Raw genomic sequence first — 14,203 nt, 5'->3', positions numbered from 1 at the left:
TGTGTGAGATTTGAGTTTTCAGAAAGCTTGTGCCAAATATGTTATTCCTACGACAACATTTTGAATCAGGACAGCCCCAACATCTGGTGAATAGTCAGGCAAGCCCCAACATCTGGTGAATAGTCAGGCAAGCCCCAACATCTGGTGAATAGTCAGGCAAGCCCCAACATCTGGTGAATAGTCAGGCAAGCCCCAACATCTGGTGAATAGTCAGACAAGCCCCAACATCTGGTGAATAGTCAGACAAGCCCCAACATCTGGTGAATAGTCAGGGAAGCCCCAACATCTGTCACTCAAGTTGATCAAATTACACATCTCATTTACTCTCAATGGGAGTAGTGATTACTCACACAACAAAAAATGACAATAAAGCAATTTCAATATGCATTTTCGAAAGAAAGAGGAAAGAAAGCATATTGGATGATCTTTATCTCAACCTGCACATTTATAAGCAAAGGCCTTTGCCACTTTGACCAGATCTACACAGCTATTTGACATGGGACTCTGTGGTGGTGAGAACTGAACGTTTCTTTTTAACACTGTTTTGCTTGAGAGGAATTTATATATTGGAGACACTCAGTAAAGATGTAATCTGCAGTCTCTTAGACAAAACATTGCACAATATTGTTTGATCTTATAGTGAAGATAACATGGGTGGTGTAAGTGACTATAGTAGAAATATTCATGGACTTTTAAGGACCAATAGCATTTTGATGATAAACTTACAGGTCAGATATGGGTTGTGTTGGGGACTAACTTGAGTGCTCTCTTTCAGTGTTTTACCTGTTCCTGTGCCTTACTTCACAATTAGCAGCCTTCCAATGGAAACAGATGGCAACATATATGATGTTGCATCATGGACAAAAAGAGTTGGACTACTTGGTATGTTTAGGAGCCTTTTCCTGAGTGTTAAAGGTTAAAGAAACTACAACTCTATAAAGAAGAGCAAACAACATTAGCACTGATTAACTGTAAATCATTGCCTTCATCATAAATGCAATCAATGATGATTATATTGACACTGTAGAGCCTTTTAACAGTAGAAACTGACTTCGAATTCCCTTTCATATTCCACTAGAACCAGCCCGGGATTCTTCCCCCCCTTACCGGGCCCAACCAGGTGGGCTGGATCCAGGAGCCGAAGATGAACGAGAAACTCACCGGAAAACATCTTTCTGCCTTTCTTTGTTATATGAGTGAAGCTGCCAAACTGAACATGGAAAAGAGGGTGATCAATGGACTCAATGAGGCCTGTCAACATATCAAAGACCTGAAATCCTGGATGTGCAATCACCAAGATTGCCAAGAAGTGTGCCAACTCCCTTTTGATGTGAACGACCACTACGAAACTCTTATGTTTGTGAAGAGGCTTCTCACCCTCTACACACAATGGTTGATTAAAGGAACAGAGTAATATACAATATGACTAATTGAAGTCTAGCTTTATTAATAATTAATATATTTATGACAACATTTATTTATTCATTCATCAGTGTACTGATCAGTGTCTTGTCAATTGAACACACTTATTTGGTTCCGGGTCACATTGAAAATACTGTTTTTTTGTCAAAGAATTGGCTGTATCATTATGTTATCGTTTGTGTCATACAAGAATGTTACCAATTGTTGGAAATGCCATGTATTGTAGCTGATGCACATTAAGTAACTATGTTCCATTCATTAAAAATGTTTCCGGAAATTGTAACGTTTGACATACTTCCTAGACTTGTGATGTGCCGGGAACGTAAGAAAGTAGGATATTGAGGTTACCCAAAACACATGAAACATTTAAAAACCATGTAGGGAAAAAAACTATTTTCTTTACTACAAGAAAGAAAATATTTCCAACACTAACTTCTCAGAGGGAACAAACAGACAAGGACTTCCAAAAAGTCATCTCAGAAATGAAATCTTACTTAAACAAAATTGTTAATACTTGTTTTATAACTTAAACCATGTCATGATTCTTGACAGAGGAATATTTCACACATAGTAACTGCTTTGCAAAAAAAAAAGTTAAAATCATCATGACATCCTCATGCTCTTGCCCTTTGTGTATTTGCATAGCTCCAATTCCCTTTGAATGGAACAGAAACAAAACTTTTGATCTGAATGACGTCAGATGAATGTTAGTTGTGATTAGCCCTAATGCTGTCTGATGTGGACAATAATGTGCATGTGGGGCTCAGAATCTTGATCTGTAACAATAATATAGTCCCCAGTCATCAAGTAAAGGGGACTCCACTCAGAAAGTAGCAAAGGGTGCAAACATTAAGTGATCACAGTTAAGACATGTACTAAGGCCTCTCAAAAAGCACACTATAAAACCCCCATAAAATAATATACATTCATGAAATAAACATAACCAATGCTGCTAGATTTGACATCATTCAAAGTAAACTGTTGGTGTGCATCAAGTAATAAATACAGAAAAATCATTAGACTGCCTGAGGAGAGTTAACACAAAATGTGCTAAGACATATAACAAACAAAAGATTAAAGACAAAATATCACACTGCAACAGTAATACAGTATCCATGCATGTACTGTTCTGGAGTGCATTTCTCATAAAGGAGTAGTCTCTCTAGACAGATGGGATGCCTCCCACAATGTGACAATGTAGGTTGGTGTTTCCAAGACTAATAAAGGAGAGGGGCGTAAAATGTATGTTTCTATATACATTTCAATATGGCCTATAAAAGTTGAACCGCATCTTCGACAAATAAGATCTGAATTAGGAGAGACCGGCATCTTTGAGAGGCTAGCATAACGGCGTCATAAGCATGACTTGATTATGAGAAATAAAAATAGAACATACGCTATGTAACCTGTATGCTTATAGCTGACGCTTGTCTTCAGCTTAAAGTATCCTAAATGTGTTTGTTTGGTTAAAGGGTACAGCATAAACACTCACCAGCGCCTCCCTTAGCGGAACAAGAAAATAGCAACATTCACCTGAATGTTTGAATGCTCCTATAACACAACGTTTCTTTGTTTAATTGACTGAATGGAAGGTAGGCTGCAGCGTATGATGTTAAATGTACAGTGAGTGTAGTGTGTGCCCCAAGTGCTTCGCATCGGTCATCGGACCACTCAGGGTCCATTCCGTAAAACTGCATTTTCCTTAAGTGAAAGGTGAATACTTTTCCATGGACAGCCCTTGGCTTAACATTATCTGAGGATATTAGAGACTTCTGGTATGATTTGAACAGTCCAACCCCCCCAAGAAAAGGGTAGAAAACCCAGGACGTCTGTCCACAAAGGACTGGTACACCCTCCCTCCCTCCCGCTGCATGGACAGAAGAAAACTGTGCAAGAGTTTGAGACCCCACCAGATGCATATGAGCTGAATGATGAGAATGAAAGACCAGTAGCAAATAGTTACTGTTGAAGGCCTTCATGGTACTCAAAGCATACTGCCAATCAATGCTAAGCTTTTGGTTTGTTTTATAGGCTTTTTGATGGCAAGCTCAGTGTATCCACACTCATCGTCATACAACAGAGTAAACAACAGAAACAACTGAATCTCACTCCTTCAAGAGATATTTCCCTTTTAAGACAGTTCATAGGCCATCTTACACCTTAAATAATTTATGAGCTGAATAAAAACAAAAAGATAAAACAAAAATGAGCAGGTATGCTAAATGGTTGAAGCGCCATGTTATTTGCCTGCTGAAGTGAGCCTGAAAACAAGCTGGGACTTCCCCCATCAGCAGTGTTAAGGTTACATTAACAAAGAGCAACAAGGGCAGCAGGTCGCCTAGCGGTTGAAGCTCTGGGCCAGTAACTGGAAAGGTCGCTCGATCGAGTTCCTGAGCCAACAAGGTGAAAAAAATCTGAGCAAGGCACGTAATCCTAATTGCTCCAGGGTCGCCTTTTACAATGGCTGAACATGGCCATGACCCCACTCTCCGAGGGTGTCCCAGGGGAAGTTGGGATATGCAAAAAACACAATTCCAATTCACACATGCATATAATACACACTTGTACATGTGTGAAATAGGATAAATATAAGCACCCACATTATTGCTGTGTTCAAAAGATGCTGTAAAGTTGTTCTATGGGTTGTGTGTATCAATCCTCCAAAGTAATGCACCGAGCCTGGGTTGTCGACAGCTAAGCCCAGTGGATGTGTAGGAATGATAGGTCAGTGAGCTGGATAAGGTCATGTATAAAAAGACCCTAAACATCATGTCCTGTTCTGAATGGTAATGGATAGGGTGGAAGACAGAGTAACCTCGTTGGATTACCTTTAAGGCAAACTAGTGCTGGTGCTTTTCCATACTATTGTTTCAAGGTGTTTTTCAATCTGGGGAGGTTAGAGGAGTTTGTGGTAGGGGCCCTCAGTATGACCATGCCTTCTATCTGAACCCTTCTTCACACCTTCAGCGGAGAGGAAGCGGCTAGGAGTCTGCAGAGTGCCTGTGGGTGTTGCTGACAGCCTGGGTGGCTTCCTCAGGCAGCAGGTTAGGGTCAGTAAGGACAGATGTACTTGTGCTGAGCTGCCGGAGAGTGCTTAGGACCACTGGACAACAGAAAGACCAATCAGCTATACATTCATCAGAGTTGACATTTTGTGTGACAACAAGTTACACAAAACAAGGTTGAATTTTAAATATTTCTCTCCATAAAATGATGTGAGAAAGTTAGAGGCATAAATATCATACCCCTCCACAGACGGTCATGTGCTAGCTGTCTAGTCTGTGTTTTATAAAATGTGCAATAACCATAACAATATGCATTTATATAAGGAATGAAACAAAGATGAAGACAAGGAGCTAGCATGCCTCAGTAGGGCTTCAGATTGTGGAGCTGACTCTTCAGGATCCTAAGTCCTGCAGCATGCTAACCAGACAGTAGTAATATAACCTAGTGAACTGAACGGTCTCCAGCGAAGTTAATCTCTGACGTCAACATCCCTCCCTCATATCATGAGATCGCTCCTCTTTGAGCGCAGGAGACAAAGGTTGGCCAAGACACTGAATGTGTTTTTTCTTCTAAATAAATTACAGGAAAAGATTGTGGGTGATAAGAGGTTGACAGATCATGACACACCATGACGGCAATCTTTCCTTAGAAAGCAATGGGGGTGGAATGGATTTTTATACATTCTAAAGAAATAGGTATAGGATAACGTCACACATGCAATCTAACACCTACAGAAAGACAGTCATTCAAGTAAAAATCATAGTGAAATGCCATAATGGAATCATTAGCCAGCTGTGCCTTCTCTACCCACCACCTCCTCACTCTCCTACTCTTGACACAGCTACCATTTAATTGAAAACAAAGTGTGTGTGTGTGTGTGTGTGTGTGTGTGAGAGAGAGGTTTGGGGTGCTGCGTGGGGTTTACTTACTTGGCCTCAGCACAGGCAGGGAGCAGTGACAGTCCAGCCATTGCAGTGTGGTCTCGCACAGCTCCCCTTTGCTTGTGGTGGAGACCATCCCATTGAATGACTCAAACAGGGGCTTAATGATGATGCTGAACTAAGGATGGTGGGTCAAGGGTCAAACACACTATTGAGAAAACAGATCTGAATTTGCATCCTATTCCTTTCTCACACTGACAAACAAGACAGATATACTCAGATGGCTCATGGAACAACAGTCCTTCAGTTAAGTCCAAAAGTATTTGGATAGTGACATGTTGTTGTTTTGGTTCTGTACTCCAGCACTTTGGATTTGAAATGATACAATGATTATGAGGTTAAAGTGCAGACTGTCAGCTTTAATTTGAGGGTATTTTCATTCATATCGGAAATTACAGTACTTTGTACATAGTCCTCCCCATATTAGGGAACCAAAAGTATTTACACAAATTCACTTATATGAGTATTAAAGTAGTCAAAAGTGTCGTATTTGGTCCCATATTCCTAGCATGCAATGACTACAAATCGTGTGACTACAAACTTGTTGGATCCACTTGCAGTTTGTTATGGTTGTTTCAGATTATTTTGTGCCCTTATAGAAATGAACGGTAAATAATGTATTGTGTCATTTTGGATTCACTTACAGCGTAAATAAAACATAGAATATGTTTCTAAACACTTCTACATTAATGTGGGTGCTAGTATGATAACCATGAATGAATCATGAATAGTGATGAGTGAGAAGTTAGAGGCATAAAAATCATACCCCTCCAAAAATGCTAACCTCCCCTGTTATTGGTAATGGTGAGAGGTTAGCATGTCTTGGGGGTATGATATAAAATGCTAACCTCCCCTGTTATTGGTAATGGTGAGAGGTTAGCATGTCTTGGGGGTATGATATAAAATGCTAACCTCCCCTGTTATTGGTAATGGTGAGAGGTTAGCATGTCTTGGGGGTATGATATAAAATGCTAACCTCCCCTGTTATTGGTAATGGTGAGAGGTTAGCATGTCTTGGGGGTATGATATAAAATGCTAACCTCCCCTGTTATTGGTAATGGTGAGAGGTTAGCATGTCTTGGGGGTATGATATAAAATGCTAACCTCCCCTGTTATTGGTAATGGTGAGAGGTTAGCATGTCTTGGGGATATGATATAAAACGCTAACCTCCCCTGTTATTGGTAATGGTGAGAGGTTAGCATGTCTTGGGGGTATGATCTTTGTGCCTCAAACTTAGTCACTCATCATTATTCACAACTCATTCAGGATAATCCATAATAATGGTAGCAATCACAAGTGTTCAGAAACTAGGGCCTCCCGAGTGGCGCAGAGGTCTAGGGCACCGCATCGACTCCAAAATGACACCTCATTTACCATTTGTTTCTAATGGGCCAAAATAATCTGAAACACAACCAAATCAAAGTACAAATGCATCCAAAAAGTTTATCAAGCTTGATGTAGTCATTGTGTGGTAGGAATATGGGATCAAATACTAAACTTTTGACTACGTAAATACATACAGAGCATTCGGAAAGTATTCAGACCCCTTGACATTTTCCACATTTTGTTACGTTACAGCCTTAATCTCTAAAAATGGATTAAATTGTTTTTGACCCTCAATCTACACACAATATCCCATAATTACAAAGCAAAAACAGGTCTAGACATTTTTGCAAATGTATATTTAAAAACAAATCAAATATCATATTTACATAATTATTCAGACCCTTTACTCAGTACTTTGTTGAATCACCTTTGGCAGCAATTACAGCCTCGAGTCCTCTTGGGTATGACGCTACAAGCTTGGCACACCTGTATTTGGGGAGTTTCTCCCATTCTCCTCAAGCTCTGTCAGGTTGGATGGCTGCACAGCTATTTCCAGGTCTCTCCAGAGATGTTCGGTCGGGTTGAAGTCCGGGCTCTGGCTGGGCCACGCAAGGACATTCAGAGACTTGTCCCATAGCCACTCCTGCGTGGTCTTGGCTGTGTGCTTACTGTCGTTGTCCTGTTGGAAGATAAACCTTCGCCCCAGTCGGAGGTCCTGAGCGCTGTGGAGCAGGTTATTATCAAGGATCTTTGTACTTTGCTCCGTTCATCTTTCCCTCGATCCTGACTAGTCTCCCAGTCCCTGCTGCTGAAAAACATCCCCACAGCATGATGCTGCCACCATCATGGTTTACTGTAGGGATGGCGCCAGGTTTCCTCCAGACGTGACACTTGGCATTCAGGCCAAAGAGTTCAATCTTTGTTTCATCAGATCAGAGAATCTTGTTTCTCATGGTCTGAGAGTCTTTAAGTGGATTTTGGCAAACTCCAAGCGGGCTGTCATGTGCCTTTTACTGAGGAGTGGCTTCCATCTGGACACTCTACCATAAAGGCCTGATTAGTGGATGGCTTCAGAGATGGTTGTCCTTCTCGAAGCTTCTCCCATCTCCACAGAGGAACTCTAGAGCTCTGTCAGAGTGACCATCGGGTTCTTGGTCACCTCCCTGACCAAGGCCCTTCTCCCCTGATTGTTCAGCTCTAGGAAGAGTCTTTGTGGTTCCGAACTTCTTCCATTTAAGAATGGAGGCCACTGTGTTCTTGGGGATCTTCAATGCTGCAGAAATGTTTTAGTACCCTTCCCCAGATCTGTGCCTCGACACAATCCTGTCTCAGAGCTCTAGGAACAATTCCTTAAACCTCATGGCTTGATTTTTGCTCTGACATGCACTGTCAACTATGGGACCTTATATAGACAGGTGTGTGCCTTTCCAAATCATGTCCAATCAATTGAATTTACCACAGGTGGACTCCAATGAAGTTGTAGAAACAGGATGCACCTGAGCTAAATTTCAAGTCTCATAGCAAAGGGTCTGAATAATTATGTAAATAAGGTATTTCTGTCTTATTTTAATACATTTGCAAAAATGTCTAAAAACCTGTTTTATCTTTGTCATTATGGGGTATTGTGTGTAGATTGATGAGGATTTGTATTTATTTAAACAATTTTAGAACAAGGCTGTAACGTAACAAATGTGGAAAAAGTAAAGGGGTCTGAATACTTTCCAAAGGCACTGTACTCTACACTCGTAACCTTTCACAAGTCTGAAACCTGAGGTTAGGGTGCTTTCCAACAGTCAGAAACGGTGGCTCTTCTTTGCTGATATAGTGCATCTTATCTAGCCATCTGGTCTAAATAAAATTAACCAGCATAATATTAAAAGTAGCCTGATTGAATCTTATATTATTATGACAAATTTATGTTCAATGTCAAGGATAAGGGTAAAAGGATACAATCCAAAACTTCCAGTTCTGAAGTGTGCGGCTCTTCACATACTCATCAAACTTCTCCCGCATGTGGTCGAAGCGGTGGCGTGTGATAGGCACTCCCGTAGCAGGCAACTGCTCCTGACACACGCTGTGGCACAGCAATAACGTACAGATCAGATTACTATGTAATGTATCTGACACATGGTATCATCACATATGGTAGGGTGTACATCCACTCTGCCCAGATGCACTTTGGTGATGAAACTTTATTTCCTTATGTTATAAAATACATTTTACAGAGACAAAAAGTATTATTGATGTTCTGAATCATTCAGTGGGGTCTTTAACATATCATTAACAGTATATACAAAAAGTCAGATTTTGCAACCTAATACATCCAATAACAAGCCATGAACTCAAATTGAGCAGCAGCTGCTGAAAAATTGAGCTCCTACAAATATTGAAATTTACATGGTTTTTAGAGTGAAGTACTTTGGAAAAAAGCAAAAGAAAACTGCAAGACTGAATAGGAGAAAAAACAAGCAACAAACAAAGATAGGCTTTTGAAAAAAGTTACTATTTTTCATAAAATTGTAGTTATCTTAGCTAGCTGAATTGTTAAGCAGTTGCTAGGGACTCTTTTGGAAGAAGCTAGCTAGCTAACGAAGAATAACAAATAATATCTAGTTAACAGAAGAAAAGAAAGAGAAAATCAGGACAGAAGAAAAAGGATATCAAAGTGAAACAGTTCTCTAAAGACACAAGAGACAATAATACAAGAAACAACACTTCTGTAGCTTGTCAACTATGTGTCTGTCTATCCCTGTTCTCTCCCCTCTGCACAGGCCATACAAACGCTTCACACTGCGTGGCCGCTGCCACTCTAACCTGGTGGTCCCAGCGCGCACGACCCACGTGGAGTTCCAGGTCTCCGGCAGCCTCTGGAACTGCCGGTCTGCGGCCAACAAGGCTGAGTTCATCTCAGCCTATGCTACCCTCCAGTCCCTAGACTTCCTGGCGCTGACGGAAACATGGATTACCACAGATAACACTGCTACTCCTACTGCTCTCTCCTCGTCTGCCCACGTATTCTCGCATACCCCTAGAGCATCGAGCCAGCGGGGTGGTGGCACTGGAATCCTCATCTCTCCCTGTGGACATTCTCTCTTTCTCCCCTGACCCATCTGTCTATCTCCTCATTTGAATTCCATGCTGTCACAGTTACCAGCCCTTTCAAGCTTAACATCCTTATCATTTATCGCCCTCCAGGTTCCCTTGGAGAGTTCATCAATGAGCTTGACGCCTTGATAAGTTCCTTTCCTGAGGATGGCTCACCTCCCACAGTTCTTGGTGACTTTAACCTCCCCACGTCTACCTTTGAATCATTCCTCTCTGCCTCCTTTCCACTCCTCTCCTCTTTTGACCTCACCCTCTCACCTTCCCCCCCTACTCACAAGGCAGGCAATACGCTTGACCTCATCTTTACTAGATGCTGTTCTTCCACTAATCTCATTGCAACTCCCCTCCAAATCTCCGACCACTACCTTGTATCCTTTTCCCTCTCACTCTCATCCAACACTTCTCACTCTGCCCCTACTCTGATGGTATTGCGCCGTCCCAACCTTCGCTCTCTCTCTCCCGCTACTCTCTCCTCTTCCATCCTATCATCTCTTCCCTCTGCTCAAACCTTCTCCAACCTATCTCCTGATTCTGCCTCCTCAACCCTCCTCTCCTCCCTTTCTGCATCCTTTGATTTTCTCTGTCCCCTATCCTCCAGGCCGGCTCGGTCCTCCCCTCCTGCTCCGTGGCTCGACGACTCACTGCGAGCTCACAGAACAGGGCTCCGGGCAGCCGAGCGGAAATGGAGGAAAACTCGCCTCCCTGCGGACCTGGCATCCTTTCACTCCCTCCTCTCTACATTCTCCTCTTCTGTCTCTGCTGCTAAAGCCACTTTCTACCACTCTAAATTCCAAGCATCTGCCTCTAACCCTAGGAAGCTCTTTGCTACCTTCTCCTCCCTCCTGAATCCTCCCCCCCCCCCCCTCCTCCCTCTCTGCGGATGACTTCGTCAACCATTTTGAAAAGAAGGTTGACGATATCCGATCCTCGTTTGCTAAGTCAAACGACACCGCTGGTCCTGCTCACACTGCCCTACCCTGTGCTTTGACCTCTTTCTCCCCTCTCTCTCCAAATGAAATCTTGCGTCTTGTGACGGCCGGCCGCCCAACAACCTGCCCACTTGACCCTATCCCCTCCTCTCTTCTCCAGACCATTTCCGGAGACCTTCTCCCCTACCTCACCTCGCTCATCAACTCATCCTTGACCGCTGGCTACGTCCCTTCCGTCTTCAAGAGAGCGAGAGTTGCACCACTTCTGAAAAAACCTACACTCGATCCCTCCCATGTCAACAACTACAGACCAGTATCCCTTCTTTCTTTTCTCTCCAAAACTCTTGAACGTGCCGTCCTTGGCCAGCTCTCCTGCTATCTCTCTCAGAATGACCTTCTTGATCCTAATCAGTCAGGTTTCAAGACTGGGCATTCAACTGAGACTGCTCTTCTCTGTGTCACGGAGGCTCTCCGCACTGCTAAAGCTAACTCTCTCTCCTCTGCTCTCATCCTTCTAGACCTATCTGCTGCCTTTGATACTGTGAACCATCAGATCCTCCTCTCCACCCTCTCCGAGTTGGGCATCTCCGGCGCGGCCCACGCTTGGATTGTGTCCTACCTGACAGGTCGCTCCTACCAGGTGGCGTGGCGAGAATCTGTCTCAGCACCACGCGCTCTCACCACTGGTGTCCCCCAGGGCTCTGTTCTAGGCCCTCTCCTATTCTCGCTATACACCAAGTCACTTGGCTCTGTCATATCCTCACATGGTCTCTCCTATCATTGCTATGCAGACGACACAAAATTAATCTTCTCCTTTCCCCCTTCTGATAACCAGGCAGCGAATCGCATCTCTGCATGTCTGGCAGACATATCAGTGTGGATGACGGATCACCACCTCAAGCTGAACCTCGGCAAGACGGAGCTGCTCTTCCTCCCGGGGAAGGACTGCCCGTTCCATGATCTCGCCATCACGGTTGACAACTCCCTTGTGTCCTCCTCCCAGAGTGCTAAGAACCTTGGCGTGATCCTGGACAACACCCTGTCGTTCTCCACTAACATCAAGCCGGTGACCCGATCCTGTAGGTTCATGCTCTACAACATTCGCAGAGTACGACCCTGCCTCACACAGGAAGCGACGCAGGTCCTAATCCAGGCACTTGTCATCTCCCGTCTGGATTACTGCAACTCGCTGTTGGCTGGGCTCCCTGCCTGTGCCATTAAACCCCTACAACTCATCCAGAACGCCGCAGCCCGTCTGGTGTTCAACCTTCCCAAGTTCTCTCACGTCACCCCGCTCCTCCGCTCTCTCCACTGGCTTCCAGTTGAAGCTCGCATCCGCTACAAGACCATGGTGCTTGCCTACGGAGCTGTGAGGGGAACGGCACCTCCGTACCTTCAGGCTCTGATCAGGCCCTACACCCAAACAAGGGCACTGCGTTCATCCACCTCTGGCCTGCTGGCCCCCCTACCTCTGAGGAAGCACGGTTCCCGCTCAGCCCAGTCCAAACTGTTCGCTGCTCTGGCACCCCAATGGTGGAACAAGCTCCCTCAGGACGCCAGGACAGCGGAGTCAATCACCACCTTCCGGAGACACCTGAAACCCCACCTCTTTAAGGAATACCTGGCATAGGATAAAGTAATCCTTCTACCCCCCCCTTAAAATATTTAGATGCACTATTGTAAAGTGGTTGTTCCACTGGATATCATAAGGTGAATGCACCAATTTGTAAGTCGCTCTGGATAAGAGCGTCTGCTAAATGACTTAAATGTAAATGTAACTCTTGACAAAGCTGTGCAGGTTTCTCTGAACAACGTGATGATTTTACATTTTGTGGTCGTTCTTCAAAGTTGTTTCCACAGGTCGCAAAAAACTAAATGAAATATAAAAGACTTTGAAAATAAAAAAAACTTGGTATACATTCAGTGCTCCGTTGACATTTCACAGAGACACGCTTGTTTTGTGAGAAATCTTTGGAATAAATAGGAAAAGCTTATACTAAAATATGAAAATACTACGTCTCAAAATCAATATCTATTTTACCTCTATATTGTTTTATGTCCTGCGGATTCGAGAAGAAAGATGAGCTCAATGGGAAAGTAGCTTGCCAGGTAGCCAGTAGGTTTAATTCATGCACGTGATGCAATTTTCTAGATTTTTTACCACTATTTTTCTCTGGCTTCCGTTAATTTATTCACCCTAATTCTGGCCATCCTGCAAGGGTACACACTCCAATAACTTTTGAATGGATTATAATAAGAGACATGGGGTTTGGACCATTGGCTTTCTTAGAGGACTATATATACAATTAACATATTTTTCCCATTGGTCAAAAGATGCGTTTTTGATTGGACACCCTACATGTGGCTGTGTACCAATAATGAAACTGTTTCATGAACTCGTCTCCTCAGAGGAGAGTAATAACAGATAACAGTGGGGCAGTACGTACTTTATGGAGGCATTGATCTCCTCAATCTCCTCCCGTAGCCTCTTGGTCTCTTCCTGCATTTGCTGCCTCTCCTGCTGCAGCTTCGCAATGTAGTCAACGGTCTTCTGCAGCGTGCCAGCATTACTGATCTGGTATTAAACAGAACAAGAATGGGTGGCGATATTGGGAAGGTCATGTAGAAAAAAAAAAAAGAAAAAAAAGAATAATAATAATAAAAAAATAAAAAATGTATATATATATATATATTTTTTTTTTAAATAGTTTAAATAAAAGCTTTGGGTTGCATGTTGGAACATTCAACAGTGTGAGGGTATCCATCTTTCTTTCTTTCATTACTTTACTATTTGTACCCTGCACCTGAAAATAACAGGATGTGCATACACAATGCTTCTGAACTGAACTTTAAATAAAAGCCATCAAAAGCTAGATTTGGAAGATATGAGTATGATGATTCAGAAAACGGATGACAGACAGATAATGGCTTTACATTGGACTGGGACTTAAGAGTGGGAACCAGGCTGCTCAGCGTTTTGAAGCCAATGTTGATGTTAAAGCGTCTCTTCTGTTCAGCAGTGATGTGGGTCACCCTACGGCTCTGGAACAGATAGGGAGGAGAGACAAGTGTCATCACAATGATCAGTGTCCACAACGCTTCTACGGCAGGCACACTCACCGGACCTGCTTGAAAAAGCTGAATTTATACACAGTCAAAGAAACGCACACAGAGACAGAGAGAGAAGCAGGCAGGTGTGTGGGCTGATGATACCTGGTTGGACTCGTTCTTAGAGAGGGCTGTGCTGCTGCTGCTGCTGCTGCTGAGGGGAGACTTAGGGCTGGAGACCTGCTCTGACCCACACGGTGACCCCTGACCTGAGCCACGCTCCTCATGCCCTTGGAGACACAGATGATCCAGAGTTGCCAAAAACCATCACAACAAAGACTGCTACACCAGTGAGCACCAACTCACAAAGACAAAATCAATAATGTTATGGAAAGCAGAAGTGCTGTAAACATTCCAAAACAATG

At 43.2% G+C, this 14,203-nt stretch overlaps 1 protein-coding gene across 4 annotated transcripts in view; it reads right to left on the bottom strand.

The window, feature by feature from the left end:
* Positions 1-1,426: 1,426 nt before the first annotated feature.
* mlxip (MLX interacting protein) overlaps positions 1,427-14,203 on the bottom strand; it is a 42,292-nt gene continuing 29,515 nt past the window's right edge. For all 4 annotated transcript variants that reach the window (XM_029762953.1, XM_029762955.1, XM_029762954.1 and 1 more), the window contains exons 12-17: positions 13,944-14,068; positions 13,665-13,772; positions 13,178-13,305; positions 8,647-8,770; positions 5,358-5,487; positions 1,427-4,525 (exon numbers count right to left, since the gene is read on the bottom strand). In XM_029762953.1, the coding sequence (XP_029618813.1) occupies positions 4,404-4,525; positions 5,358-5,487; positions 8,647-8,770; positions 13,178-13,305; positions 13,665-13,772; positions 13,944-14,068 (737 nt within the window). In that variant the 3' untranslated portion in view covers positions 1,427-4,403. The remainder of the gene's footprint in view (positions 4,526-5,357; positions 5,488-8,646; positions 8,771-13,177; positions 13,306-13,664; positions 13,773-13,943; positions 14,069-14,203) is intronic.

This window comes from Salmo trutta, chromosome 9 (genome assembly GCF_901001165.1).
Source record: "Salmo trutta chromosome 9, fSalTru1.1, whole genome shotgun sequence".
Lineage (NCBI taxonomy): Eukaryota > Metazoa > Chordata > Actinopteri > Salmoniformes > Salmonidae > Salmo > Salmo trutta.
Note: the sequence above shows the minus strand (reverse complement) of the source record. Positions and strands in the feature narration are given on the sequence as shown.